This window comes from Megachile rotundata, chromosome 6 (assembly GCF_050947335.1).
Source record: "Megachile rotundata isolate GNS110a chromosome 6, iyMegRotu1, whole genome shotgun sequence".
Taxonomy (NCBI): domain Eukaryota; kingdom Metazoa; phylum Arthropoda; class Insecta; order Hymenoptera; family Megachilidae; genus Megachile; species Megachile rotundata.
In genome coordinates, this window is record NC_134988.1 from 9,230,659 (window position 1) to 9,256,921 (window position 26,263).

The 26,263-nt window shown below is 33.1% G+C and overlaps 1 protein-coding gene and 1 long non-coding RNA gene across 4 annotated transcripts in view; both read left to right on the top strand.

Moving 5' to 3' along the window:
- Nucleotides 1-26,263, top strand: part of LOC100878706 (uncharacterized) — a 94,760-nt gene that overhangs the window by 47,550 nt on the left and 20,947 nt on the right. For 2 of the 3 annotated variants that reach the window (XM_003703140.3, XM_012284898.2), the window contains exon 3: nt 14,510-14,536. The exons of the other annotated variant lie outside the window; for it this stretch is intronic. In XM_003703140.3, coding sequence (XP_003703188.1) covers nt 14,510-14,536 — 27 coding nt within the window. The remainder of the gene's footprint in view (nt 1-14,509; nt 14,537-26,263) is intronic. 3 annotated transcript variants of the gene reach the window in all.
- On the top strand, nt 475-2,020 carry LOC143264582 (uncharacterized). Its single transcript, XR_013038358.1, has 2 exons — nt 475-1,131; nt 1,224-2,020. It is a non-coding gene; the product is annotated as an uncharacterized LOC143264582 (long non-coding RNA).

Genomic DNA, 26,263 nt, shown 5'->3' on the forward strand with positions numbered 1-26,263 from the left:
CATTTATTAATGTTTGTTAACCGAACCGACATTTTTTGTCCTCGAACGGACTTCGAACGCTGTGTCAAAAATAAGTGAATAATTGTGTTGACGTTTCAATATTCTTTTTTTTTCTCGTTCTGCTAAATCATAAAAAAATTTGAATAATTTAGTTCCTGGTGTCGTATAGGAAAGTTGTAAATCAAATTCCTGTCAGTCGCGGGATCGTTGACTGCGTTATTTTATATTTTTATAGTCAGATTTTCAAGATTAGGAATTTTTGACGTCATCAATTTTCAGATTTAGAAATTTGAAATCTTTTGACGCCACCAATTTTCAGATTTTCAAGTTTAGAAATTTTTGACGTCATCAATTTTCAGATTTAGAAATTCAGAATTTTTTGACGCCATCAATTTTCAGATTTTCAAGTTTAGAAATTTTTGACGTCATCAATTTTCAGATTTAATAATTCAGAATTTTTCTACTTAAAATATACAAAAATTTGTAAATTTCTACATTTGAAGATTTCGTATTTACCAAGTTTTCAAGTTTGTAAAAATTCAAATTACCAAACGTGCAAATTATGAAATTTTAATTTTAATAAACATAGCAAATCAAAAGACTCCAGCTAAAATTTTGATCTGCTTCATTTGTTTGAAATGATTTGGCAGTGGGATATCAAGTACTTCATAAAAGTTTTATGACCTCGCTATATCATGGCGGAAAGTGTACGTGTTAAATTGCTGTATGAATCCTTGACCGCTCAAGCGTAGCCCAGATGGAAGAGTACGGTGCTCTAAGATTTCCTTGTAACGTTCTTTATTTAAAATACCGCCGGTTTGGACAAGGCCACCTGTTCCAGAAAAATATTTCCGGACTTGAATGGACCCACCTTCCTTGGTTGCAACTCATGAATGTAGTTCAGTGTTGTAGACTTCGAAACTTACGATCGATAAGTGATATTGAAAGTAAATATTTGCGAATTGTAAAATTGTACGAATATTGTTACAGTTTTGGTATAATTATGTAGTATACTATTAGTATAATTTATATAGGGATGAATGGAAGGAAATATGGGTCAAAATGACCTATTAGTTCTGAGTTAACGCTCAAAGGTTAAAAGTGTCGAAGCTTTTCATAAGAAAAAATGAGGTTATGTCAGATTCTTCGAAAGCTTTCCCTAGTCCCTCTGTAGACTTTCCCTAGATCTTTCTAACGCTAATACAAGTATTCTTAATCCGTAGAACTATACGTTATACCTAAGAGTACATAAATTAAAAAATAACGTGAAGAAATTGAAGTTATAATTACGAAAGTGATTCGCATTCAAATTTCCCGCTAAATTGATGTCTATCGTCTCTCATCGGACCGAAGTTTTCACTAAAACACCTAAACCATTCATTTTTATGTCTACTATAAAGAGCAGATATAACAAGAGGCGATAATAGACAAGGAAACCTCCTAGAGAGACAGAGGACCAATTTAAATGCCCAAATCAAAAGAATCGGGGCTGCGCATGCGCACAGTGTAGAAGTATGGCGGAAAAAGAATAGTTTAAACCTGCATATTCACCAGTAATTTATTTGTAATAAATATTTTGTCATATCTCTGTAATACATTCATCTGTAATTTCTTGTGATATATAGTTTTTCATTTTCTTACAAGTTATTTGTAATAATCATTTCCGTAATACATATTCTTCAAATATATTTTGTAGAGCAATCATTTTTATTCTTTTCTTTTTCAACTTTTCAACGGCGTAAAATTGATAAAAATACCTCAAAAGACAATATTATATACAGAAAATTTATTACAAATATATTCCAAATTATTGGAGATTGACGTGAAAGTAGATTTGCTCGATTTAAATTTCCTGCTCGTTTGTACAACCAATTTAAAGGAACATTTTCGAGAGATCAAATAGTGTCCCCTATAGTTTACTCTGTGATAATGTCCTTCACAGGAAATAAAAGTCAGTGGAAAATGTATTGAATTGTAAAAAATGTACTAATAAAAATTAGGTGTAATTCCTGTTGCATGACATCCTTCGTATTACATAGAAATCATTTGCTTGGTTTTGCTCCAATGAACTATCAAGTGTTCCGGTATATAAACCATTTTCTACAACAGAAAACATTTAAAAATGTAACAGATGTGTGCCAGACCGTCACGAACATCTTTTACACCGTGCCGATCATATAATTTTATCTGTAAGATTTTTTATTCTCTCGGCGTATTGACGCAAGTATATTGATCGAGATGAAGATTAGTTTGATTAATGAGAGGTGTGATTTGTTGGATTTATAAAAGTCTCGAAAAAATATTCTCACTCCGGATATTTGATAAACATCGATAAATGACAAATTCTTATCGGTAAAAAGACTGTTATATAAATTAGATACAGAAAAGTTAACGTAAAAAAATGAGTTGATCTAATTAAATAAATTGAGACTCAACAAATATCTATGATCTAATTATTGGAGTTGTATGTTTCTAATGATAGGCGAATCTAGATTAAGTTCTTTCAGCTCTTTCGGAGCTCTTGGTTCTTCTAGGGTTCCCCAAGGAGTCTATCTCGATTTCCCTAGGTTCCCAGTGTATTATTCTTAGCTTATCATTGATTTCTCCCTAGATTTTTACAGAGCTCTCCCTAATAGACACTCTCAGAATTCTTTTTTGTAGATATTACCTGAAATTTTCATAGATTCTTGGTAGAATCTTCTTAGAATCTCTATAGATACTCTACATGTAGATTCTTAGTAAGTTCTTCCTATGAACTTTTTAGATTTTTCTGGGCAGCTCCATTTTCCTCAGATTTTCTAAGAATTGTTTTCTAAGTTTCCTCTAAGCAGAACTCTGTTATTAAATCTGTATTTACAAGATGAATTATATAACGAAAGACTTATGATATGTGTGACATATGTTAAAAGTTCAAAATTTCTAAAACAACTGACAATGTCGATAACACAAAAAATTTTCAGTGTCAAAAAGATTATATATAAATCATCTGTTAAACCAGATATTTAAACTAAATATCTAGAAGCACAAATACTTAATATTTACAAGTATGTGTAAGATTATAAACATTTTGGAAGACGCATTCTTGCAGGTGTTTAAAAATTGATATTTTCACGCGCTTTTTAGAAAAAGTACTACTAGCGCCATCTCTCCGGCAAACGGAGTGAACTACGCACTTTTGAAACTGTACTTTAATTAGTTCCCATGTTCTACCACTAGATGGCAGCACTTGAAGCAGAAACCTTGATTACCTTAAGAATTATATAAAAATGATAATGGATTGATAAAGTTAAAACATCTTAAAGTTAATTATATCGCTAGATGGCGAAATATAAGACAGGAACCCGTAGATTAATTAGGTTCAATCTAAAAGTAGTAAATAATTTATAACAATTTTGTAATATCAAAACTATTCGAAGTTAATTGTTCTTGTACTCCTATACATATAATTCAATTCATATTACAGTCAATTAAGCCTAAATTATTAACTGTATTAAATTGAACCGAAAATGTGATTAAAGAATGTTCAGTGACTCCCTAGCTACTTTCTCATATCACATATGTTCACATTTCTATTGTAAATAATTAGTTATTAATTAATATGCAACACGAAGTCGGCGGAATACATCGTACGCATGAGCTAATTTGAAATAGTTAATAACACATTTTCTAAACACAATTTATGCACTTTTATCATAAAAGAATGTTCAGTGATCCCTCAGCTACTTTTTCGTATCATATTTGTTCAGATTTTGAATGAAATTAATTAGTTATTAACTAATAACCTAAGGCCAGCCTCGGTGACAAGCGGTATACACGAGGTCATTTTGAATAATTAATTACACGTTTTGTGGATACATTTTGTGCACTTTTATGATTGAAGAATGGTCAGCAATGCGTTATTTACATAGTTCGATCATAAAAGTTCATAAATAATGTTCGGGTAACGAGTAATTAATTATTTTGTATCAGCATTCCGATACGTACATGAGCCATCTGTGTCAATTCTACTGCGCATGCAAAGTGCAATATTTCGGCACTTTGACGACGTAGTATGGTTCCTGAGGCATTTAGAAACAAATTTCTATTAGGGTTTGATGCGTTTTGATGCCTAATAAAGCCAGAAAACCAATTTTTGTACAATTCGGTCCAAAACGGTACAGGTGGCGCCATCTAGCGGCGAGCGGCGGAACTACGAAAAACTAAAATTTCGATTTTCTCAAGAACTAGGGACTTTTCTGAAATTCTGAGATATACAAATTGTTCCTTGTCGCCCACGGAATCGGACGAATGTAATTATAGCTTGCTAGGACAATTATTAAGGAAAATAGAAAAATAGCCCATTTCATGGACTAAAAAATTGCCGTCCATCTAGCGGTGAAAGTTGGAACTACAAAAATAGAAAATCTCGATTTTATCGAAAACTAGGGACTTTTCCGAAATTCTGAGATATACAAATTGTTCCTTGTCGCCTACGGAATCGAACGAATCTAATTATAGCCTGCTAGGACCATTATTAAAGACAATAGAAAAATAGCCCATTTTATGGACTAAAAAATTGGCGTCCATCTAGCGGTGAAAGTTGGAACTACAAAAATATAAAAATACGATTTTCTCGAAAACTAGCAAACTTTGAGTACTTCTGAGGCTCAGAAAGTGTTATGTGATCGCATTAGAAGCAAAGTAAAGCAATAAAAGCTTCCTGAAAGCTTTAATAAAGAAAATAAGAAAAATGCCATTTTATGGGGAAAATTTGTGGCGCCATCTAGCGGCGAAACTGCGAACTAAACCGAAAAACGTATGTCCGAACACGCGTTAAGGGTCAAATAAAAATTGATTTTCTGGGCTTAATAGGTAAAAAAATGAATAACTTATTCAACAAAAATTACTTTAAAATGTCTAAAGAAGCATACTACGTCGTCAAAGTTGCGAAATATTACTTTTTATATTTTTCCTTAACGCGTGTTCGGACATACGTTTTTCGGTTTAGTTCGCAGTTTCGCCGCTAGATGGCGCCACAAATTTTCTCCATAAAATGACATTTTTTTTATTTTCTTTATTAAAGCCTTTAGAAAGCTTTTATTGCATTATTTTGCTGTTGATGCGATCACATAACACTCTCTGAGCCTCAGAAGTACTCAAGGTTCGCTAATTTTCGAGAAAATCGCTATTTTATATTTTTGTAGTTCCAACTTTTACCGCTAGATGGACGGCAATTTTTTAGTCCATGAAATGGGCTATTTTTCTATTTTCCTTAATAATTGTCCTAGCAAGCTATAGTTACATTCGTTCGATTCCGTAGGCGACAAGGAACAATTTGTATATCTCAGAATTTCGGAAAAGTCCCTAGTTTTCGAGGAAATCGAGATTTTCTATTTTTGTAGTTCCAACTTTCACCGCTAGATGGACGGCAATTTTTTAGTCCATGAAATGGGCTATTTTTCTATTTTCCTTAATAATTGTCCTAGCAAGCTATAATTACATTCGTCCGATTCCGTGGGCGACAAGGATCAATTTGTATATCTCAGAATTTCGGAAAAGTCCCTGGTTTTTGAGAAAATCGAAATTTTAGTTTTTCGTAGTTCCGCCGCTCGCCGCTAGATGGCGCCACCTGTACCGTTTTGGACCGAATTCGACAAAAATTGATTTTCTGGCTTTATTAGACATCAAAACGCATCAAACCCTAATAGAAATTTGTTTCTAAATGCCTCAGGAACCATACTACGTCCTCAAAGTGGCGAAATATTCATTTTTTTATTTTCCTTATATGCGTGGTCGGACCCTCATTCTTTAGGTTTAGTTCACTCGTTTCGCCGCTAAATGGACGCCAATTTTTTAGTCCATAAACTGCACTATTTGTAACGGTTTACTACTGCGCATAGGGTCAAAATTCAAAATTGACCGTTAATTTCCAGGAATGTATTTAAGCGCAGAGTGAAATTTTTTCACCCCTTAAACCTGGACAGCTTATGTTAGTCTCGATATGTCCAAGAATATTGTTTGAATATAAAGCTCCTAGCGCTCTGTAAATCAATTTTTCTAACTTATTGTCCCGGTAGAACAATTTATGACCGTCAACAGATCATAAAACTGCCTTATTATATGATAAAGCATAATTGTTTATTTCGAGAGTTTCGCACTCAGCTGCTAGGTGACAGAAGCGTCGCCATTTTTTTCAGACAATGCGCGCGAAAATGCTGCAATAACTGAAATGAAGCTTCCAGAAAGCTTTCACTTTTTCTAATTAATTATTTTGTAATAAACTAATGTCTTCTATATCTTCATTACATTTTAAATCTTCGAGATTTTGCTATGAACATTAATATGAATACAAATATAGTTACAAGAGGACTTTATATTCTGGAGGTCTCAGAATCGATCTAGTATTTTACGGTAAAACTGTAGACAGTATAATTATTCTAATTATACATCGATTCCAGTACTTTATCTAAACTGTAATACTATGTGAATTACTGTGTCGCGAATAAATATTTTACTAAGGCCAGTGACGTGTAAAAGTAAGTTAAGAATAGCGCGGGAAATTTGAAATATAAAACAAAAATTACCCATTAGTCAAACTGATAGACACAGAATAAAAGTTCTTACTTAAAAACTACTTATTCTTTTCTTTTTATTCTTTTCCTTGTAATCAAGTACTGAATCACTAATTATAGAATTTAAAACTAAAATTAAGAAAATAAAATCAGTTATTTTAACCTGTGAACAGTTTATATAAGGTACAGTATTTTTAACTTCTTTAAATTTTATAATACAAGGTTATATTACTTGAAAGACTATAACTACAAGACAAGAAAAGTATCTTCATAAATCTTCAAGAATAAAGATAAATATATGACACGTTTAGCTATTTTGGTTTCCAGTTATGTCGGAAACACGTGTGTTGAAGAACGCATTATAAAATATTTGGCAAGTTACGAGTCCCTAGCGTTGCATTTAGGGGATTCCCTCGTTTACAAATGTTCTTCTCTTCAAAAATCAAACAAATTAATTTCTGATTTACACTAAATAAATAAATATTTATGTTAAATGAATTTATCATAAATTTGAGTTAGATTTCATAAATCTATTACATCCAAAGACTCGTGACCCCCGTCTCATAAATTCTAACGACTGTTTCGAGAATCAGTTAACTGATTTACGATGTTTTTACAATGTCGCAGTACTAAAATAATGTAGAAGGCGGTAAAATTTGGTTAGAATTAGCAAATAGAATTTTCGAGTAATGGACACGTCGCATACGCCAAGCGTGTGATTGTCACGTGACCAAGGAATATATTTAAGCAGCTGGCGGTAAACTAATGTTGATTGTTCCGTTGAACGAGAGGTTAACCGACAATTGAACTACTCTTCTTACGTTGTTATTAAATGGCGATAATGACCAGCTACTCTTTTTTCTATGTAAAATCCAGATGTAAACATAATCATGATTTTTAGAAACCTCTTTTGACCGAGTAAAATAGAATACCATAAGTCAGGAACAAAACACGTGTTCTCTTAACCTAACCTTGTTAACCATCTGCTGTTAAGTATTAACTATAACTAACAAGTTTACATTTTAATATTAGGTTATCAATTTTTATTTTACAAAGTGTAATTGAATTATAGTTTTTAAATAAAGTAAATATTTTTCTCAATATATTAATATACTTTCTTACTTACAAACTTCTGAACCTTTCTAGAAGATCCATACAGACGCCATATTGTTTTTTATGCAACAAAATGGCTGCATCACTTATGAATTAATCTTGACTTAAATTTAATTTTCGATCGTTTTTAATATACTTTAATATACTTTCTTACTTATAAACTTCTGAACCTTTCTAGAGGATCCCATACAGCCACCATTTTGTTTTTTATGCAACAAAATGGCTGCATCACTTATGAATTAATCTTGACTTAAATTTAATTTTCGATCGTTTTTAATATACTTTAATATACTTTTTTACTTATAAACTTCTGAACCTTTCTAGAGGGTCCCATGCAGACGCCATTTTGTTTTCTATGCAACAAAATGGCTGCATCACTTATGAACCAATCTTGACTTAAATTTAATTTTCGACCATTTTCATTATTGATTCTTAAACTTCACACTGTTTACTTACAAATTTGAATACGTAATTATAGTTTGAGTGTTATAGCACGAGTTCTGTAAAGTCTGGTTCATAAATGACCCAACTTATGAAAGAAATAATTACGAATAACTTTATAATATGCTTTCGTCATTCTCCGACGAGTTCTCGATATTTTCCGATGAAAAATCCGACGCAAAATGATGTAATTCCATAAGAATATTTGAAACTTGAGTCTTGTTTATTACGAGCGGCCATATTTCATCGGTTGTAGACAGTTTAGTGCGTAGTGAATCAATTAGAAGCAATTAGTAGCGCTAAACGAGAGACTTGCTACCGAACCTTGACAGTGAAACACGAAACGCTCTAATTCTCACAATTTCATGGAAAAACTACAAGCAACTTCAAATGTTAGTTACAGTAGAGGGTACTGCGCGTGTAGCTGTTCGACATTTTATTCAAAGCGAGATTTCTAACCTTGTTAATCTATGCAGTAATGTCAACTGTCTTCTCGTCGTTCTAAAGGTTAGTGACAGTTCAAAATCTATTTATACAATGAGAGATATACTGGTTGACCATTTATCAAAACGAAATAGATTTGGCAATGTGCTCTCACATAACTGAACTACCTGTATGAGCTAACCAAACTTAACCCAACCTGAATTAGATGCTACTTAAACAAACTTAATCAAATATGATTTAATTGAATTTAACTAACCAAACTTAATCAAACATAATTTAATTGAATTTAACTAACCAAACTTAATCAAACATAATTTAATTGAATTTAACCAACCAAACTTAATCAAACATAATTTAATTGAATTTAACCAACCAAACCTAATCAAACATAATTTAATTAAATTTAACTAACCAAATTTAATCAAACATAATTTAATTGAATTTAACCAACCAAACTTAATCAAACATAATTTAATTGAATTTAACTAATCAAACTTAATCAAACATAATTTAATTGAATTTAACCAACCAAACTTAATCAAACATAATTTAATTGAATTTAACTAATCAAACTTAATCAAGCATAATTTAATTGAATTTAACCAACCAAACTTAATCAAACATAATTTAATTGAATTTAACCAACCAAATTTAATCGGACATAATTTAATTGAATTTAACTAACCAAACTTAATGTGATATTCTAACTTGACTAATTTAATATAACACGATAAATGTAACTCAACTTGATGTAAACAAACCTAACCTAACCTCATTTAGCTTAATTCAACTTAATTAATCAGACTAAACTTGATAACCTAACTTGACTGAACTAATGTATCAAACTAAATGTAACTCAACTTGATCTAAACAAACCTAACCTAACCTCATTTAGCTTAATTTAACTTAATTAATCAGACTGAACCTGATAACCTAATTTGACTGAACTAATGTAGCAAATTAAATATAACTCAACCTGATTTAAACAAACCTAACCTAATCTCATTCAGCTTAATTTAATTTAACTAATCAAACTAAACCTCATAAGCTAACTTGACTAAACTAATGTTACAAACTAAATGTAACTCAAACTGACATAACCAAATTGACTGCAACTCAATTTGATTTAAATTAAATGGACCTAACCAAACATAGTCAAACTTAACTAAGTTAATTAAAGTTGAAATACTGAATGAATCTAAGTAATTTAATTTGAAGGAATTAAATTGAACTTTGTTCATATAACTAAACTAATGTGACCAAACAAATTTAATTAACCTAAGTTAAATTAATATAATTTCAACCAACTAACCTAATGAAACGTAACATAACTAACCTAACTTAAATTAATCAAACTCGTATTAAGTAACCTAACTTAATACTCTAACTTAACCTAACCTAACTAAATAATTTAACCAAACCTAACCTAACCTAACTAAATAACCTATTCCAAATAAATCAATCATTCCAAATAAATTAATTCAACTAAAATAACCTAACCTAACCTAACTAAATAACCTATTCCAAATAAATCAATCATTCCAAATAAATTAATTCAACTAAAATAACCTAACCTAACCTAACTAAATAACCTAAGTAAACAACCTAAATAAATAACCTGTCCCAAATAAAATAATCAGTAACTTATTTTACCTAAAATAACCTAAATAAACTACTCTACCTAACCTAACCTAAATAACCAAGTACCAACGAAACTAACCCAACTGACCAACGACGCAGTAACCAAAAATGAACTTATAAGCTGTCCATGGTCCATTTTTTGCAAAATCTATTAATATGGCAGATGTTCAAGTGCGGTCGCCACTCAATTGCGTTCGAAATTCACGGATCAGCTGTTTCAGCCAATTTGGTACGCGGGCAGAACTTGGACGAGACCCGGCACGCACGAAATGCTTGCAACAGACAGAATTTCGCCGATTTTTCGCGACATCGATGACGAGAAAATGAACTGTGGCCAACCATGAATGCCTGCCAGTTGTGTCGTAGTTGATGTTACACCGATTCGCGCAAACACTCTTTGATTTCGTTCGAATGCTACGTAGTTTACCGTTGATTAAAATCGAAACGGTTCACCTTAATCTTTTATTGGGAGAATAAATAAGCGTCCGATAAAAGAAAAAGTACACGAATAACAGCGCATATTTAGTATGCTGTCTGTCGCGACAGACGAGTTATGTCGGGGGCCAAGAACTTCGCAAAATGCCGCGTCAGCTTACGTGGACTGGTGCCCGACTTTCTTATTTACCTCATTCTGCAATACATGTTTCAGAGCACAATATCTACATACCAATACTTTCGGTGGCAGCCATTTCAATCTTCGAGTGAAAGATTCAAAACAAACTTCTCCATTCGAAATATAAACTTCACGCGGTTTGAATAACTAATATGGGAACTTGTTTAGAAACTTCGGGAATTTTGTTGTTGGCGTGTTTTGCAAAGTAGAGATGTTTGTGATTATTTTGGAGGTTGAGAATTTGAGAAATTTATGGATTTGGCGAGATGGGGTGTTAGGGATTTAGGGAGTGGGCATTTAGGGAGCGGGGATTTGAGGAATGGGGATTTAGGGAATGGGAATTTAGGGAATCAAGGAGTTAACAGTTTAGGGGATTCAGAACTGAACAAATTGGGAATTTTGGGGAGTTGAGAATTTGGGAAGGTTGTAATTTGGGGAGTTGGGAATTTGGGAAGTTGGGAATCTGGGAATGTGGGAATTTGGGGGATGTGGGAATTTAGGGATGTAGGAATTTGGGGATATGGGAATTGGGGGAGTTGGGAATTTGGGAAGTTGGAAATTTGGGAATGTGGGAATTTGGGGGATGTGGGAATTTGGGGATATAGGAATTTGGGGATGTGGGAATTGGGGGATGTGGGAATTTGGGGAGTTGGGAATTTGGAAAGTTGGAAATTTAGGAATGTGGGAATTGGGGGAGTTGGGAATTTGGGAAGTTGGAAATTTGGGAATGTGGGAATTTGGGGGATGTGGGAATTTGGGGATATAGGAATTTGGGGATGTGGGAATTGGGGGATGTGGGAATTTGGGGAGTTGGGAATTTGGAAAGTTGGAAATTTAGGAATGTGGGAATTGGGGGAGTTGGGAATTTGGGAAGTTGGAAATTTGGGAATGTGGGAATTTGGGGGATGTGGGAATTTGGGGATATAGGAATTTGGGGATGTGGGAATTGGGGGATGTGGGAATTTGGGGAGTTGGGAATTTGGAAAGTTGGAAATTTAGGAATGTGGGAATTTGGGGAATGTGGGATATTGGGAATGTGGGAATTTGGGAATGTGGGAATTTGGGGAAGTGGAAATTTGGGAAAATGGGAATTTGGGGAAATGGTAATTTGGGGAAATGGTAATTTGGGGAACTGGGAAATTGGGGAGATTGTAATTTGGAAAAGTGGGAATTTGGGGAGATGGTAATTTGGGAAAATAAGAATTTGGGGAAATGGAAATTTGGAAAGTTGGGAATCTGGAAAATTGGAAAATTCAAAAATTCAAATACTTATAATTTTGCAAATGCAAATATTTTATAATTGTCACAATAAGCCACATCCTTAATTACCCATTCCTTACATTCTCTTCCTTTATCGCCAAATAAACACTGCTTCAAAATCCTCACATTCTGCGTGAAACCTAAATCTCACGTCTGCCGCAACTGCATCTTCCTAACCTAACCTACGTTATTTTCTTCCTCTACAAATTCAAATAAACATTCATAACATGATTCCACTACGAATATATATCTAATTATATGTTAAACAACGATTTATCGCATACTATTAAGCCATCCTAGCGTAACCTTGAACGTAAAAACTTATGCATTAACCCAATTAGAATCAAATTTATTTCGCAAGTAGATGATTAATCAACATCGTATTAGGGTTAGCATAAATATAGATGGTTTAAATTTAAATACACGTAGCTGAAAATATTGAAGGGGTTTTTAGGTGTCGGTCCTCCTGAAAGTACCTCTGGTGCATTCAAATATAAACTTCGAAGCCAGGTCACAGCTCGAAAATAATCCCGAACATTTTAGGAAGGCGTTCTATCGTTTTTAGACCGATATGACCCCCGTTTTCGACTGTGTTCCAATTTCAATGACATTCATCCTCCGAAAAATTCTACAGGGTGCTCTGAACTGTTCATTCAAATCATTCATTCATAATCACATAACATAGTCATTTTTGTGTAAAGTCACTAAAAATTTCTCCTTTTATCAAATATATAATTTTGAAGGATTATCAAAGTGACTATAGTTCTTTATGTTGTCTTCATTTGAATCAATTTTTAAGATCGTTTGAAATTTTTAGACAGATTTAAGACAGATCTTCAATAATCTACAGAGCAAATTTTACTAGTTAATGTATTTTCTTTATTTAACTTTGAGTGTTTATAAATTCGAAGTGGAACGCAATAAAATCTCAAGAATTTCGTATGATTTACAAGTTCATATTTCTTGTTATAAAGATCGCAAGATTTTGACCCTTAACTCCAGTTATTTAAGAAATGGGTCACCCAGAAAAGATGACTTCCGATCCTCACCTTTATAAACGGCAGCCATTTGAGTATAAGTTTAGCGAGATTCATCGATGACCCAGATCGATTATTTTATACTGTTACTTTGTAGAACTATTATATTAACTACTATTCACTCTGTAATTAATGTACACGATTTGTTTGATGAATGCATTTGTGTTTTGTATCAGTGATGTCTCTAACTTATCTGGAGCCCTGGATGTAATACATAGAGAAATATTATACAAGGTGTTACTTGAGAAATATTATACTTGGTGTTACTTGTAACACTACTCACAATTTTTCTCCCACTTGCAGTCATCTTACGAAATAAAGTTTAGAACAATATTTGCAGGGTACGAAGTGCATAATAGATATTAGTAAAGCAAATTTTGAAAACAGTTTGTTCTCTCGGCAAAGTCAAGGTCACCTTGGTTCTTTTAAATAGGAACATACATTTTTTATTCATAGCTTTAGAGAACATCGAGACGAATTCAAAACACATATTACATGATATTTTTATTAACATATTACTCGATTTACAGAAGAGGAAATGTGAAGTACTTAGCTTTTGACTTTGGTAGTGTAACCATTATTTGATTCCGAAGAGATTACTGAATGTAAACAAGCGTCTAGAATGTAAGAAAAATACACTTTATTTAATTACATGTTCAAAATGTATGCCACCTTCCATCACGTAATATTCCGGTCTTTTACTTCACATTTCCACTTCTGTAAATCGAGTAATATGTTAATAAAAATATCATGTAATATGTGTTTTGAATTCGTCTCGATGTCCTCTAAAGCTATGAATAAAAAAATGTATGTTCCTACGTAAAAAACCCAAGGTGACCTTGACTTTGCCAGGAGAACAAACTGTTTTCAAAATTTGCTTTACTAATATTTATTGTGCACTTCATACCTTGCAAATATTGTTCTAAACTTTGTTTCGTAAGGTGACTGGAAGTGGAAGAAAAATCATCAGTAGCGTTACAGGTAACCCTGTATACAAATAATGAAGTATTATACTTACAATAAATATATATTTAATTTTAAAAATACTTACCAGGATAAAAATTGTCAAGATTAGAATTAAATTGCAAATAAAAAATATAACCTATAAATTCCACACTCAAATTGCAGATCCCTACAAAAAAATTAATAAACCTAAAAATGGCTGGTTAATGCTCTACAACCCTTGCCCTCAAAATAAAAAATTGACCTCTGAAAAAATAAATTGCCTTGTTCCATGGGAAAAGAGAAAAAAAAATGTTATCGAGATTGATTTTCAATTATGTTTGAATACAGTCTGCTCTTCACAATAACGAAATCTGATATTCTTCATGAGGATTACATTAGTCGCGTACACATTCTTTTTTTCTGTCGGTGAGCCATATTAATTTCAATCGTTTTTATTGTTTCAGACTCCTTGCGATTCTTGTCTCATCTTGGTGAGTGATCTTTTATTAATGCGTTAGCAACAGTCTGCCTGTCCAATGAATTTTATTGCAAACTTTCATGGGATTTGTCAACAAACATCTCTTATAGTAATTCAACTTTTTCAATTTCCATTATTTGATCATTAGGGGATGCATTTGTGTTAGGGGATGCATTGTTTCGTCAGATTTGCCGCAGGCTGCTTTGCGATTCTTTTGCATTGCTATGAAATGCAATATGACATAACTCTTGTTACAACTGATCAACTATTTTGTAGTAAAAAGATTATTAAACTTTATTTGACTCTATATGACTTTATTTTTCGAACTTCAAATTGTCGTAAAAATGATCATTGTTGCGGTATGCAACGTGACACAACTATAATTCTTTTTAAGTAACAACCAGCCATTTTGTACTAAGACTATTGACGTAATCGTATACCATATTTTGCAATTTTTTGTTACGACATGCGGTATAACTCTATTGTTTGTTACAGCTGCCAACCAGCTATTTTATAATCACTATGTCGATAAAACTTTTATGAATTTTCACGAAAATCAAACCTTCAATGTCACAAGTGTTTTATGTTGCTGCGATATGCAACAAAATGATGCAATAGTCAGCCATTTTGTATTAACCATACTAATAAAACATTCCTGCAATCATTTAATTAAATCGCGACTTTATAAATGATATGTCACAAATGCAATTTTCTGATAATTTTATATTATTGTGATGATACAACAAGATGACATAAGTGACAGTCAGCCATTTTGTATTAACCACTCTAATAAAACATTAGTGTTCAACTTTGATCTTCAAGATATGTCACAGGTGCCGTTTTATGACAATTTTGCATTATGATATGCAACAAGGTGATACAACAACCAAGCATTTTGTATTAACTGTATTAATACAACGTTTATGTAGGCAGCTTCGTTTAACCTTGACCTTCAAAGTATGTCACAGGTGCGACTTTATGACAATTTTATATTATGATATGCAACAAGATAATACAACAAGCAACCATTTTGTATTTACTATATTAATAAAACGTTTATGTAGGCAGCTTCGTTTAACCTTGACCTTCAAAGTATGTCACAAGTGCGACTTTATGACAATTTTATATTATGATATGCTACAAAATGATACACCTAGCAGCCATGTTATATTAACAGTAATAATAAAACGTTCATGTAGGCATCTTCGTTTAACCTTGACATACAAGATATGTCACAAATGCTACTTTATGACAATTTTATATTATGATATGCAACAAAATGATACACCTAGTAGCAATGTTATATTAACAGTAATAATAAAACGTTCATGTAGGCATCTTCGTTTAAGCTTGACGTACAAGATATGTCACAAATGCTACTTTATTACAAATTTTATATTATGATATGCAACAAAATGATGCAACAAGCAACCATGTTGTATTAACTACATTAAGAAAACGTTTATACAGTCATCTTCGTTTAACCTCGAGCTTAAAAACGACACGTCACAATCGCTATTTCACGATTTTATATTATCCCGACATGCAACAGGATACCATAACTGACAACTACCATTATTAAACGCGTTAAGACGTCGCGATCATTTTCATCAAAGCTTGAGGTTCGAAACGGTACGCCTCGAGTGTCGCTTTGCGCTAGTTTTATATATCATCGGATTATAATTGACCTTGTCTCGGAATAATAGCCCAACGTTTTATCAGATTGATAAAAAAAAATGATAACGGTCGAAGAAATTTAAGTGAAGATAATTTAGTTATAGTATTATGTTGAACATAGCGAATGATTAGATCAATGATCTCCGCCAAACTCGATAGCTGTAATTCTATTTTGGACGGGCTGCTAAACTAGGAGCCCCGACATAACTTTAGGGCGGTAACTCTCCATGAAGCCGATCAATTGGTTTCTAATTGAAGAAACTTTCCGCGGTATAGAGCCAGGGTTCCACGGTCCGAGCACGTGACATTTATGTGATGTCTGACGTCAATAAGATGGAGGATCTACGAAATTTGATTTTGCGAGAAGATATGAAAGATCAATCTAACCTAACCAGTGGGACTGTGCGAGTTCGCGAAAATCTCGATGTTGCGTCTAACATTGCAACGTTCACATTTTTTACGTACCTTGCTGCTAACAATTTTAGACTATTTTATTCACTGAACTACAAACATTCGTAGTTTTTGCAGACCGAACGGTTTTAGACAGTTTTGCATGCTGTGTAATTTTTACGGGATGGAGTGAATTTTTAGAAGTTTTTATATGGCAAGTTGGGGGCATTTTTAGAAATTTTTTAGACTATAAGTATTTTTAGAAGTTTTTTTTTATGGGAAACTATAGCTATTTTTAGAAATTTTTATGTATTGAATTATAAGTATTTTCATAGTTGGGGAAGGGGGTTGTAGTTCTACCTTAGTAGTGTAATTCTTTCGTAGTATCACTATAGTTAGTAGTATAATTCTATACTAGTTCTACACTGTACTATAATTCTACTCTACGTTCACCCTAGTCGTTTGTATAATTCTATTCTGGCTTTACCCTAGTTACTACTACTACTACTTCTACTACTATTATTACTACTACTACTTTTACTACTACTAGTATTACTACTATTACTATTACTACTACTACTTTTACTACTACTACTTTTACTACTACTAGTATTACTACTATTACTACTGCTACTACTACTACTACTACCACTACTATTGCTACTACTACTACTACTACTACTGCTACTACTGCTGATACTACTGCTACTACTGTTACTACTACTACTACTACTGCTACTACTGTTGCTATTACTGCTACAACTGCTACTACTACTACTACTACTTCTACTACCACTGCTGTTGCTACTACTGTTGCTAATACTGCTACTACTGTTACTACTACTACTACTACTGCTACTACTGTTGCTATTACTGCTACAACTGCTACCACTACTACTACTACTACTACTACTACTGCTGCTGCTACTACTGCTGCTACTACTGCTGCTGCTACTACTGCTGCTACTACTGCTGCTACTGTTGCTATTACTGCTACAACTGCTACAACTGCTACAACTGCTACTACTACTACTACTGCTGCTGCTTATAATTCTATCCTAATACCACCCTAGTTGATACTATACTTCTAACATAATTCCACCCTAGTTACTACTATAATGCTACCCTGATTTAATCCCTTTCTTCATGAGTTTTTAGAAAGAGCTGAAAAACATATACATATATGTTACTTTCAATTCTAGTAGTTAAAAGCTAGCAATTTAAAAAAAAAATCTTTTTATTATCCAAATTTTCATTAAAAGAAGGATTGGCCTATGTATGGCATGTCATGCACTTATAGATATAAGAATACAGTTTAGTATTTTTCAACAATGTTTCGCTCATATATGAGACATTATGCAGAAAGGGGTTAACCCCAGCTATCTCCATAATTCCACCAATATAATTTCACCCTAGTTCCAATTAGAATAACTGGCATCTCAAACTGAAATTATATATTGAATTACATATGCATATTATATAATTGTATATGCAAATTGAATTATATATTCACATTATAAAATTGTATATGCAAATTGAATTATATATTCATATTATAAAATTGTATATGCAAATTGAATTATATATTCGTATTATAAAATTGTATATGCAAATTGAATTATATATTCGTATTATAAAATTATATATGCAAATTGAATTATGTATTCGTATTATAAAATTATATATGCAAATTGAATTATATATGCATACTATATAATTACATATGCAAATTGAATTATATATGCATATCATATAATCATATATGTAAATTGAATTATATATGCATATTATATAATTGTATATATAAATTGAATTATATATGCATATTATATAATTGTATATATAAATTGAATTATATATGCATATTATATAATTATACATGCAAATTGAATTATACATGCATATAATTGAATCACCCCAAAAAATCAATAAGAAAGTATTACTTTCAACATTCTCTGCTACATATTCTCGCTAAAAAAATATGAAAGTTACATAATATTTCCTTGTTACAAAAGATGAACTATGACCCGTTAGAAAAACATAGTCTAACGACGTAGTTTCACTGTAAAAGAAGAGAAGTGGCAGAAGGACTTGACGTACATCATACAATTTTGGATCATACATATACATAAGCTTAATATAGGATCCAATGTAGGTGGCTGGATATCGCATCAACTTGCAGCTCCTAACTAGAGCTACTGCGTTCATTACCCAGGAAAAAATGACGTTTATGTAGAATTATTATTACAAATGCAAATTGACGTGTTCGGTGTGAAAAGTTAACGTCTGATTAAACTCTGAGTGAAGATAGGTTAAGTTTTAGTGTTTGTTTCATGGTTGCTTAATGGAAAATTATGACTTTTTTACTGAGTGTGAACTTTTACATTTTATAATACAATTTGTAGAAAATGCAGATATAAAATGGTGGAGTGATTTATTTTGGAATTTGTGTTAAATCATAATTTATGTCTGAAGTGAAAAATTCATCTTCATATTGTATTCAAGAAATAATAAAAAATTACAGAAGTTTATAAATGAATATATTTATTAGATTTTTTAGTTATTCCTAACCAATATGGCGGCAAAGACTTCACATCAAAATGTCTCCACTGTGACGTCATTTGAAAACAATATTAATCAAATTCATAATTAAATCATTACTGTATCAATCAATTATATTAAACAATTTATAAAATTTTTACATAATTTCCCTTATTATTTCACTTTTTGTTATCGACTTTTTTTTTATTCTTCCACATTGTTCATTATTTTTATTCAACTGTATCTCCTTTATTATTATACATCCTTTATTCTGTCTGTTAAGAATAAATTATTCTTTTTGTACTAGCTTGAGTCATACTTCAACAATAGTTTTTGAAATCCAGTTAATTTGCTAATTACCAAATGACGCAAATGTTGCGTCACGTCTCGTTTGTCAGCCCATTCTACCACCTCGAACACTCAAAACTCAAAGCAACAATTACCATTCAGGCGACAAGGTGTTAATTTGTTTTTTCAGTTCTGCAAGTCTCCAATTAAAAATTGCGTTTGTACAGCGTACAACTGAAAAGTCTTTAGAGAAGTCTTAAACGTCTTCTGCCGTGTGTATATTTTGATCGTCGGCCAATACGCTTTTCTATAGCTCGTGAAAATTATACATTTGCGTCAGAAGGTTCTTTACGTCTTCAAACGGGTGCGTTATAGATAGTCCGTTGTAAAAGCTTGTTCGTTTCAAAGCTGTTTACTTCCGAGTATCTGTTGAACATAAAGAAACATCTGGTGGCAGTGACATTAGTTAGGGAAAAAGAATAAATGTCGGGAAACTATTAAACATCATTAGTATACAATGCAAATGTTTATACACTTGAAACATGCGTAAATACGCGAATAAAATACAGAAGACGTGAGAATTGTTGAGCTGAAAGCGTGTTCGAAAAGCTTTCTGCAATTGAAGATTCTGCGACACGTTCCTTTGTTCCTCTGTAACATAATTGGCACGCTATATTTCTGTACACTCTTTATACTAGGTTTCCCTATTGAGAAGTGTCAAGGCGACAATTAACCATGGTCGTTCTTGTTCTTTGCGCGTGGAGGCAGGAAGATATGCATTAGGTATCCTCTAGGTTCTCTTAAGAAAGAATTCAAATCTTGGTCTTTGTTTTTTCAGACATTGTGGAGTATAATTGGGTTGTTTCACTATGACTATTCTTTGTTAGAGTTTCTAGGTGAACTTTTATCTGTGTGGACTTCTATTTATAGGTCTTTTACTTCATCTTAACACATGGAACCTTTCGCTGTTCGGGCCCTTTGTTAATAAGACGTTTCACTGATATAACCTTTCACTGGTAGATGTTTTGACTAGTAGGACCCTCCACTGATAGGACCCTTCGCTGGTAAATTCTCCCATTTATAGAATCTCCCAATGAAAGAGCCCTTTACCTATAGGACGTTTCACTAATGCAATCCGTCACTGATAAGATCTTTCACTGACAGGACCTTTCACTGGTAAATCCTCCCACTGATAGAATCTCTCAATGATAGGACCCTTTACTATTAGAACTTTTCACTGATTCAACCGATCACTGATAGGATTTTTCGCTGATAGGACCTTTTGCTAATAGAACTTTTTACTGATAGGACCTTCCACTGATAAGACCATTCACTGGTACCTCCTTCCACTGATAGAACCTTTTACTAATTGAATCTTTCACTGATACGACCTTTCACTGATGGGACCATTCACTGATGGATCTTCCACTGATAAAGTATTTTACTAATGAGATCTTTCACTGATAGGATCTATCACTGGTAGATCTTTTTACTAGTAGAACCTTCCATTGATAGGGCCTTTCACTGGTAGATCCTCACACTGATAGAACCATCCACTGGTAGATCCACTCACTGACACATCCTTTTGCTAATTAGATCTTTCACTGATAGGATCTATCACTGGTAGGTCTTTTTACTAGTAAAACCTTCCACTGATAGAGCCTTTCACTGGTAGATCCTCACACTGATAAGACCATCCACTGATAAATCTTCCCACTGATAGGACCTTTTACCTAACAGGCTCTTGCACCGATGAAGCCTTAAAACAGTGTTCTACTAGTCATACTTCCACTTGTGGGATCTACCACTGTCAGGGTCTTCTGTTATGGAGTCTTTCACCGACAGAATCTTTTCTCGGTAAAGTTTCACACTTGTAAGATTTTCCACTGAAAAGACTTTCCATTGATGTCAACAGTGCAGTGGAAAAGCACTAATGGAAAGACCTATCAGTGCAAAGTTTTACCAGTGGTATATCTTGCTCTGATAGGTACATAATGTGCCTATGTAGCTTAAGCTAAAATATTCATATGACCCTGTAACCTATAACCTGTATTCCTAATTCCTATAACCTTATATTCCCTATAGCCCTGTAACCTTTAACCCTATCACTCTATCACCCTATAACCTTAACACCCTATAACCCTATCACCCTATCACCCTATCACCTTATCGCCCTATCACCCTATCACCCTATCACCTTATAACCTTACCACCTTATAACCCTATCACCTTATAAACCTATCACGCTATAACCCTATCACTCTATAACCCTATAACCCTATAACCCTATAACCCTATAACCCTATAACCCTACCACCCTATAACCCTATAACCCTATAACCCTATAACCCTATAACCCTATCAGCCTATCACCCTATCACCCTATCACCCTATCACCTTATCACCCTATCACCCTATCACCCTATCACCCTATCACCCTATCACCTTATAACCCTACCATCTTATAACCCTATCACCTTATAAACCTATCACGCTATAACCCTATCACTCTATAACCCTATAACCCTATAACCCTATAATCCTATAACCCTATAACCCTATAACCCTATAACCCTATAACCCTACCACCCTATAACCCTATAACCCTATAACCCTATAACCCTATAACCCTATAACCCTATCAGCCTATCACCCTATCACCCTATCACCCTATCACCTTATCACCCTATCACCCTATCACCTTATAACCCTACCACCTTATAACCCTATCACCTTATAACCCTATCACGCTATAACCCTATCACTCTATAACCCTATAACCCTATAACCCTATAACCCTACCACCCTATAACCCTATAACCCTATCAGCCTATCACCCTATCACCCTGTCACTATAACCCTGTCACCCTATTACCCCATAACCCTATCGCTTATAACCCTATAATATACCCATATAGCTTCCCCTAAATTCTTACAATTATAGTTCTCCACACGCTATAATGATCTACTCTACCTGTGACTCCATGCAGTTCATTGCACCCTATGATTAATCCCAAATGACTGCAACCATGATTAAACCTTTATCCGTCTAGGTTAATCATAGTTATAATTAATTTCACCGATGATGAGTCCCCGTCTGGCTCCTATACATGTGTGTATACCGCGTGTATTTTTAACCCGAAAGTAAATAAGTCTATTTGAGAAGGAACTAAGAAAAGGAACATCAACCGTGGGTATTCTTAAACGCGACGAGTATCGATTTATTCGTTTTCGTAGAAGGGACGAACACCCTCGAACTGAATCATATAGGATGATTTCGTAATTGAGCGAACGTGTTGATCTCGTGATACACGTGTGAACTTGACAATGATAGATTAACGCTGGACGAAATCAACGGGTTCCGATCAATCTTCGATATACTACGATTTTTCAAACGGTTTATCGTCGTATTTTATTACGCTTCGGAATCGATTTCTTTTGTAACGTTCTTCAATCGTTAACTGACACGCGATAATCTTCCTAATGCTTTTATCTTCTCACTAAGTATTGTTTGTTCTATAAGAAAGGAAAAATGTGTACCAATGACGCGGGATTATGATAATGTTGTATGTAAGCCGAATCGAATTATTATGTGTGAAATTAATTGTTCGCGGAGGAGCTTTGTTTTATCGAATGGAAAGTGTTTAGGAAGGATTAGATGTTAAATATTTTATTTTATCGGTTCAGAAATGTGTGAAGATGTTGACTTTGAACTTTTAGAGGACGTTTGGTTTTTATTTGTTGAAATGGCAGTATCAATGTATATATTGGTATTAATATTGGTGTTAGTGGTAGTATACTGATAGGTATATCAATAGATTGATAGATGGCTTGGTGAATTAGTCGATGGGTGCATGAGTTGATGAATGGGTGAGTAGACAGGTGAATTAGTAGATGGGTGGATGAGCAGATGGGTGGATGGATAAATTGGTAGATGGGTAGATGGAAAAATTGATTGATTGATAGATTAGGATATTGGTGCTTTGACAAATTGATTGCTTTGGAGATTGATCACTTGATAGATTGGTAGATTGTTGGATTGGGAAATTAGTAGATCGATAGATTGGGAGATTGGTGCATTGACAAATTGATTAATTTGGGGATTGGTCACTTGATAGATTGGTAGATTGTTGGATTGGGAAATTAGTAGATTGATAGATTGGAAGATTGGTGCATTGACAAATTGATTAATTTGGGGATTGGTCACTTGATAGATTGGTAGATTGATGGATGGGGAATTAATAGAATAATAGATTGAGAGATGGTTCCATTGACAAATGGATTGATTTGGGGATTGGTCACTTGATAGATTGGTAAATTGATGAATGGGGAATTAATAGAATAATAGATTGAGAGATGGTTCCATTGACAAATGGATTGATTTGGGGATTGGTCGTTTGATAGATTGGTAGATTGATGAATGGGGAATTAATAGAATAATAGATTGAGAGATGGTTCCATTGACAAATGGATTGATTTGGGGATTGGTCACTTGATAGATTGGTAGATTGATGAATGGGGAATTAATAGAATAATAGATTGAGAGATGGTTCCATTGACAAATGGATTGATTTGGGGATTGGTCATTTGATAGATTGGTAGATTGATGAATGGGGAATTAATAGAATAATAGATTGAGAGATGGTTCCATTGACAAATGGATTGATTTGGGGATTGGTCACTTGATAGATTGGTAGATTGATGAATGGGGAATTAATAGAATAATAGATTGAGAGATGGATCCATTGACAAATTGATTGATTTGAGGATTTGTCACTTGATAGATTGATAGATTTGAGGATGGGTAAATTGATAAATTAGCAGGTTAGTGGATTGATACATTGATAGACTGATACACTGATATACTAATATACTAATAGACTGATAGATGACTAGATTAATATACTATTAGTTGGATGTACTAATGGACTAATAGATCAATAAGTTAATAAATTGATAGCTTGATAAACCAATGGCTCGGAACATTGCCAGATTGATACCTTGATGAATTGGTAGATTTGTATGTACATGCATTGGTGAATTGATGAATAATGATGTAGTGATACATCGTAGAATTGGTACATTTGGGTATTATAATATTGGTATATGATTCGTTTATGCGGTGGTATATTGATATGTCTATGAGGACATTGATATATCAATATAAATCAATATAATCAATATAATGATATATCAATATAGTGGTTCATCAGTATATTAGTATGTACATGTATTACTATATTAATACATGTGTGTACTGATATGTTAAAATATTAATACATTAGTCTGTTGGGATATTGGTATTAGTATATTAGGATACAGATACTGATAAGTATAATAATATTGATATTGATATTAATGTATATTCATATGTCAGTATATTTGTGTACTGACATATTGATAGTGATACTGATGTATATTCATATGTTAATACATTTATGCACTGATATGTTAATACATAGATACCTTTGTGTATTATGATGTTGATATTGATATGTATAATAATATTGATACTGATATATAATGTATATTCGTATGTCAATACACATGTGTACTAATATGTTGATACATAGATACATTTATGTGTAAGGATATTTGTATTGTTATATATTAGTTTGTTGATACTGATATTTATACTAAAACTGAAACTAACTTGCACCGACATCAATATTGACATTCGTATCGCTATTAATATTAGTCCCACTATCGACAATAACAACATACAACTATTAATATTGTCCCGTGTCCATTCTTCGGCAATGCCGAGCCTATAACAATTGATTACGCTCGCTCTAAATATACCTATCAACTGATAGTTCATTAAGTAAACTACAACAATGAAACGTGGTCGCCTGGCGTAGTAGAAAAGGATTTAAAAATAAACAAACAACGTAATAGTTACGGTACACTTACTTTGTTTGACGTCACATAAATATAAAACCTTTGCCACAGCGTCGTATAAACGATCAGGGCCAGCTGGTTTTATAATCAATAGCCGAAGATGAATAAAGATCGTGCGTGAAACTTCTATTACGCCATCATTTTTATAACGTCATAACCTGGCGTGTATACACCGGCGTCATTTTATCCTCCGTGCTTAACGCGTTTAATTCTTAAAACCCGTTACAAAGCCTCGTTTAAAAATAACTTTTCGTATCTTTTATATTCTTCCAGGAAAACGGTCTTTAAATCAGATATCGGGTCTTTGGTTTTTCCTGGTTTTCCCCTTTGACGCGTTGGCTGCTTGAGAGGTCACAATAGTTTGCTTAAAACGAATAATAAATTACGGGATGAGGATAAACAAAAGTGCACGTGGTACAGGGAAACTTTTATGTTACACGCTTTTATATTACAACTTTTATGTTACAAACTTTCGATAGTGAACGAAAAGTATTTAAAACTTTGTGCAAATATTTACTTTCCGTATTTTGGACTCGATGTGATCGGCATGTTGACACGAACCTGGGGAATTAGTGCGCAAACAAATAGATTAAACGATTTATTTTAAAGCTCCGTATTTTAACATTAAATAAACACTTTAGTGTTAAAAATGTGCAGTATTTTATTTGAGATTAAATATGAAGTTACACAGTAAATAAGCAAACGATAAAACATAATTGAATTTTTATTATTAAAAGTTAGTACTTGGTCAAGATAAAAGAGTCATACTTCACGTGATATTTGAATTGCGCGCTCGAAGGAGGTCATATGACGTCCACGACCCCTTGACCACCCAGTATTATTGGAAATTAATTTATCTCGTGATAAAAACTAGCATTCGAGAAAAGTATCTTAACAAATATTAAATATGAAGTTACAATTTAAATAAACAAACGATAAGACG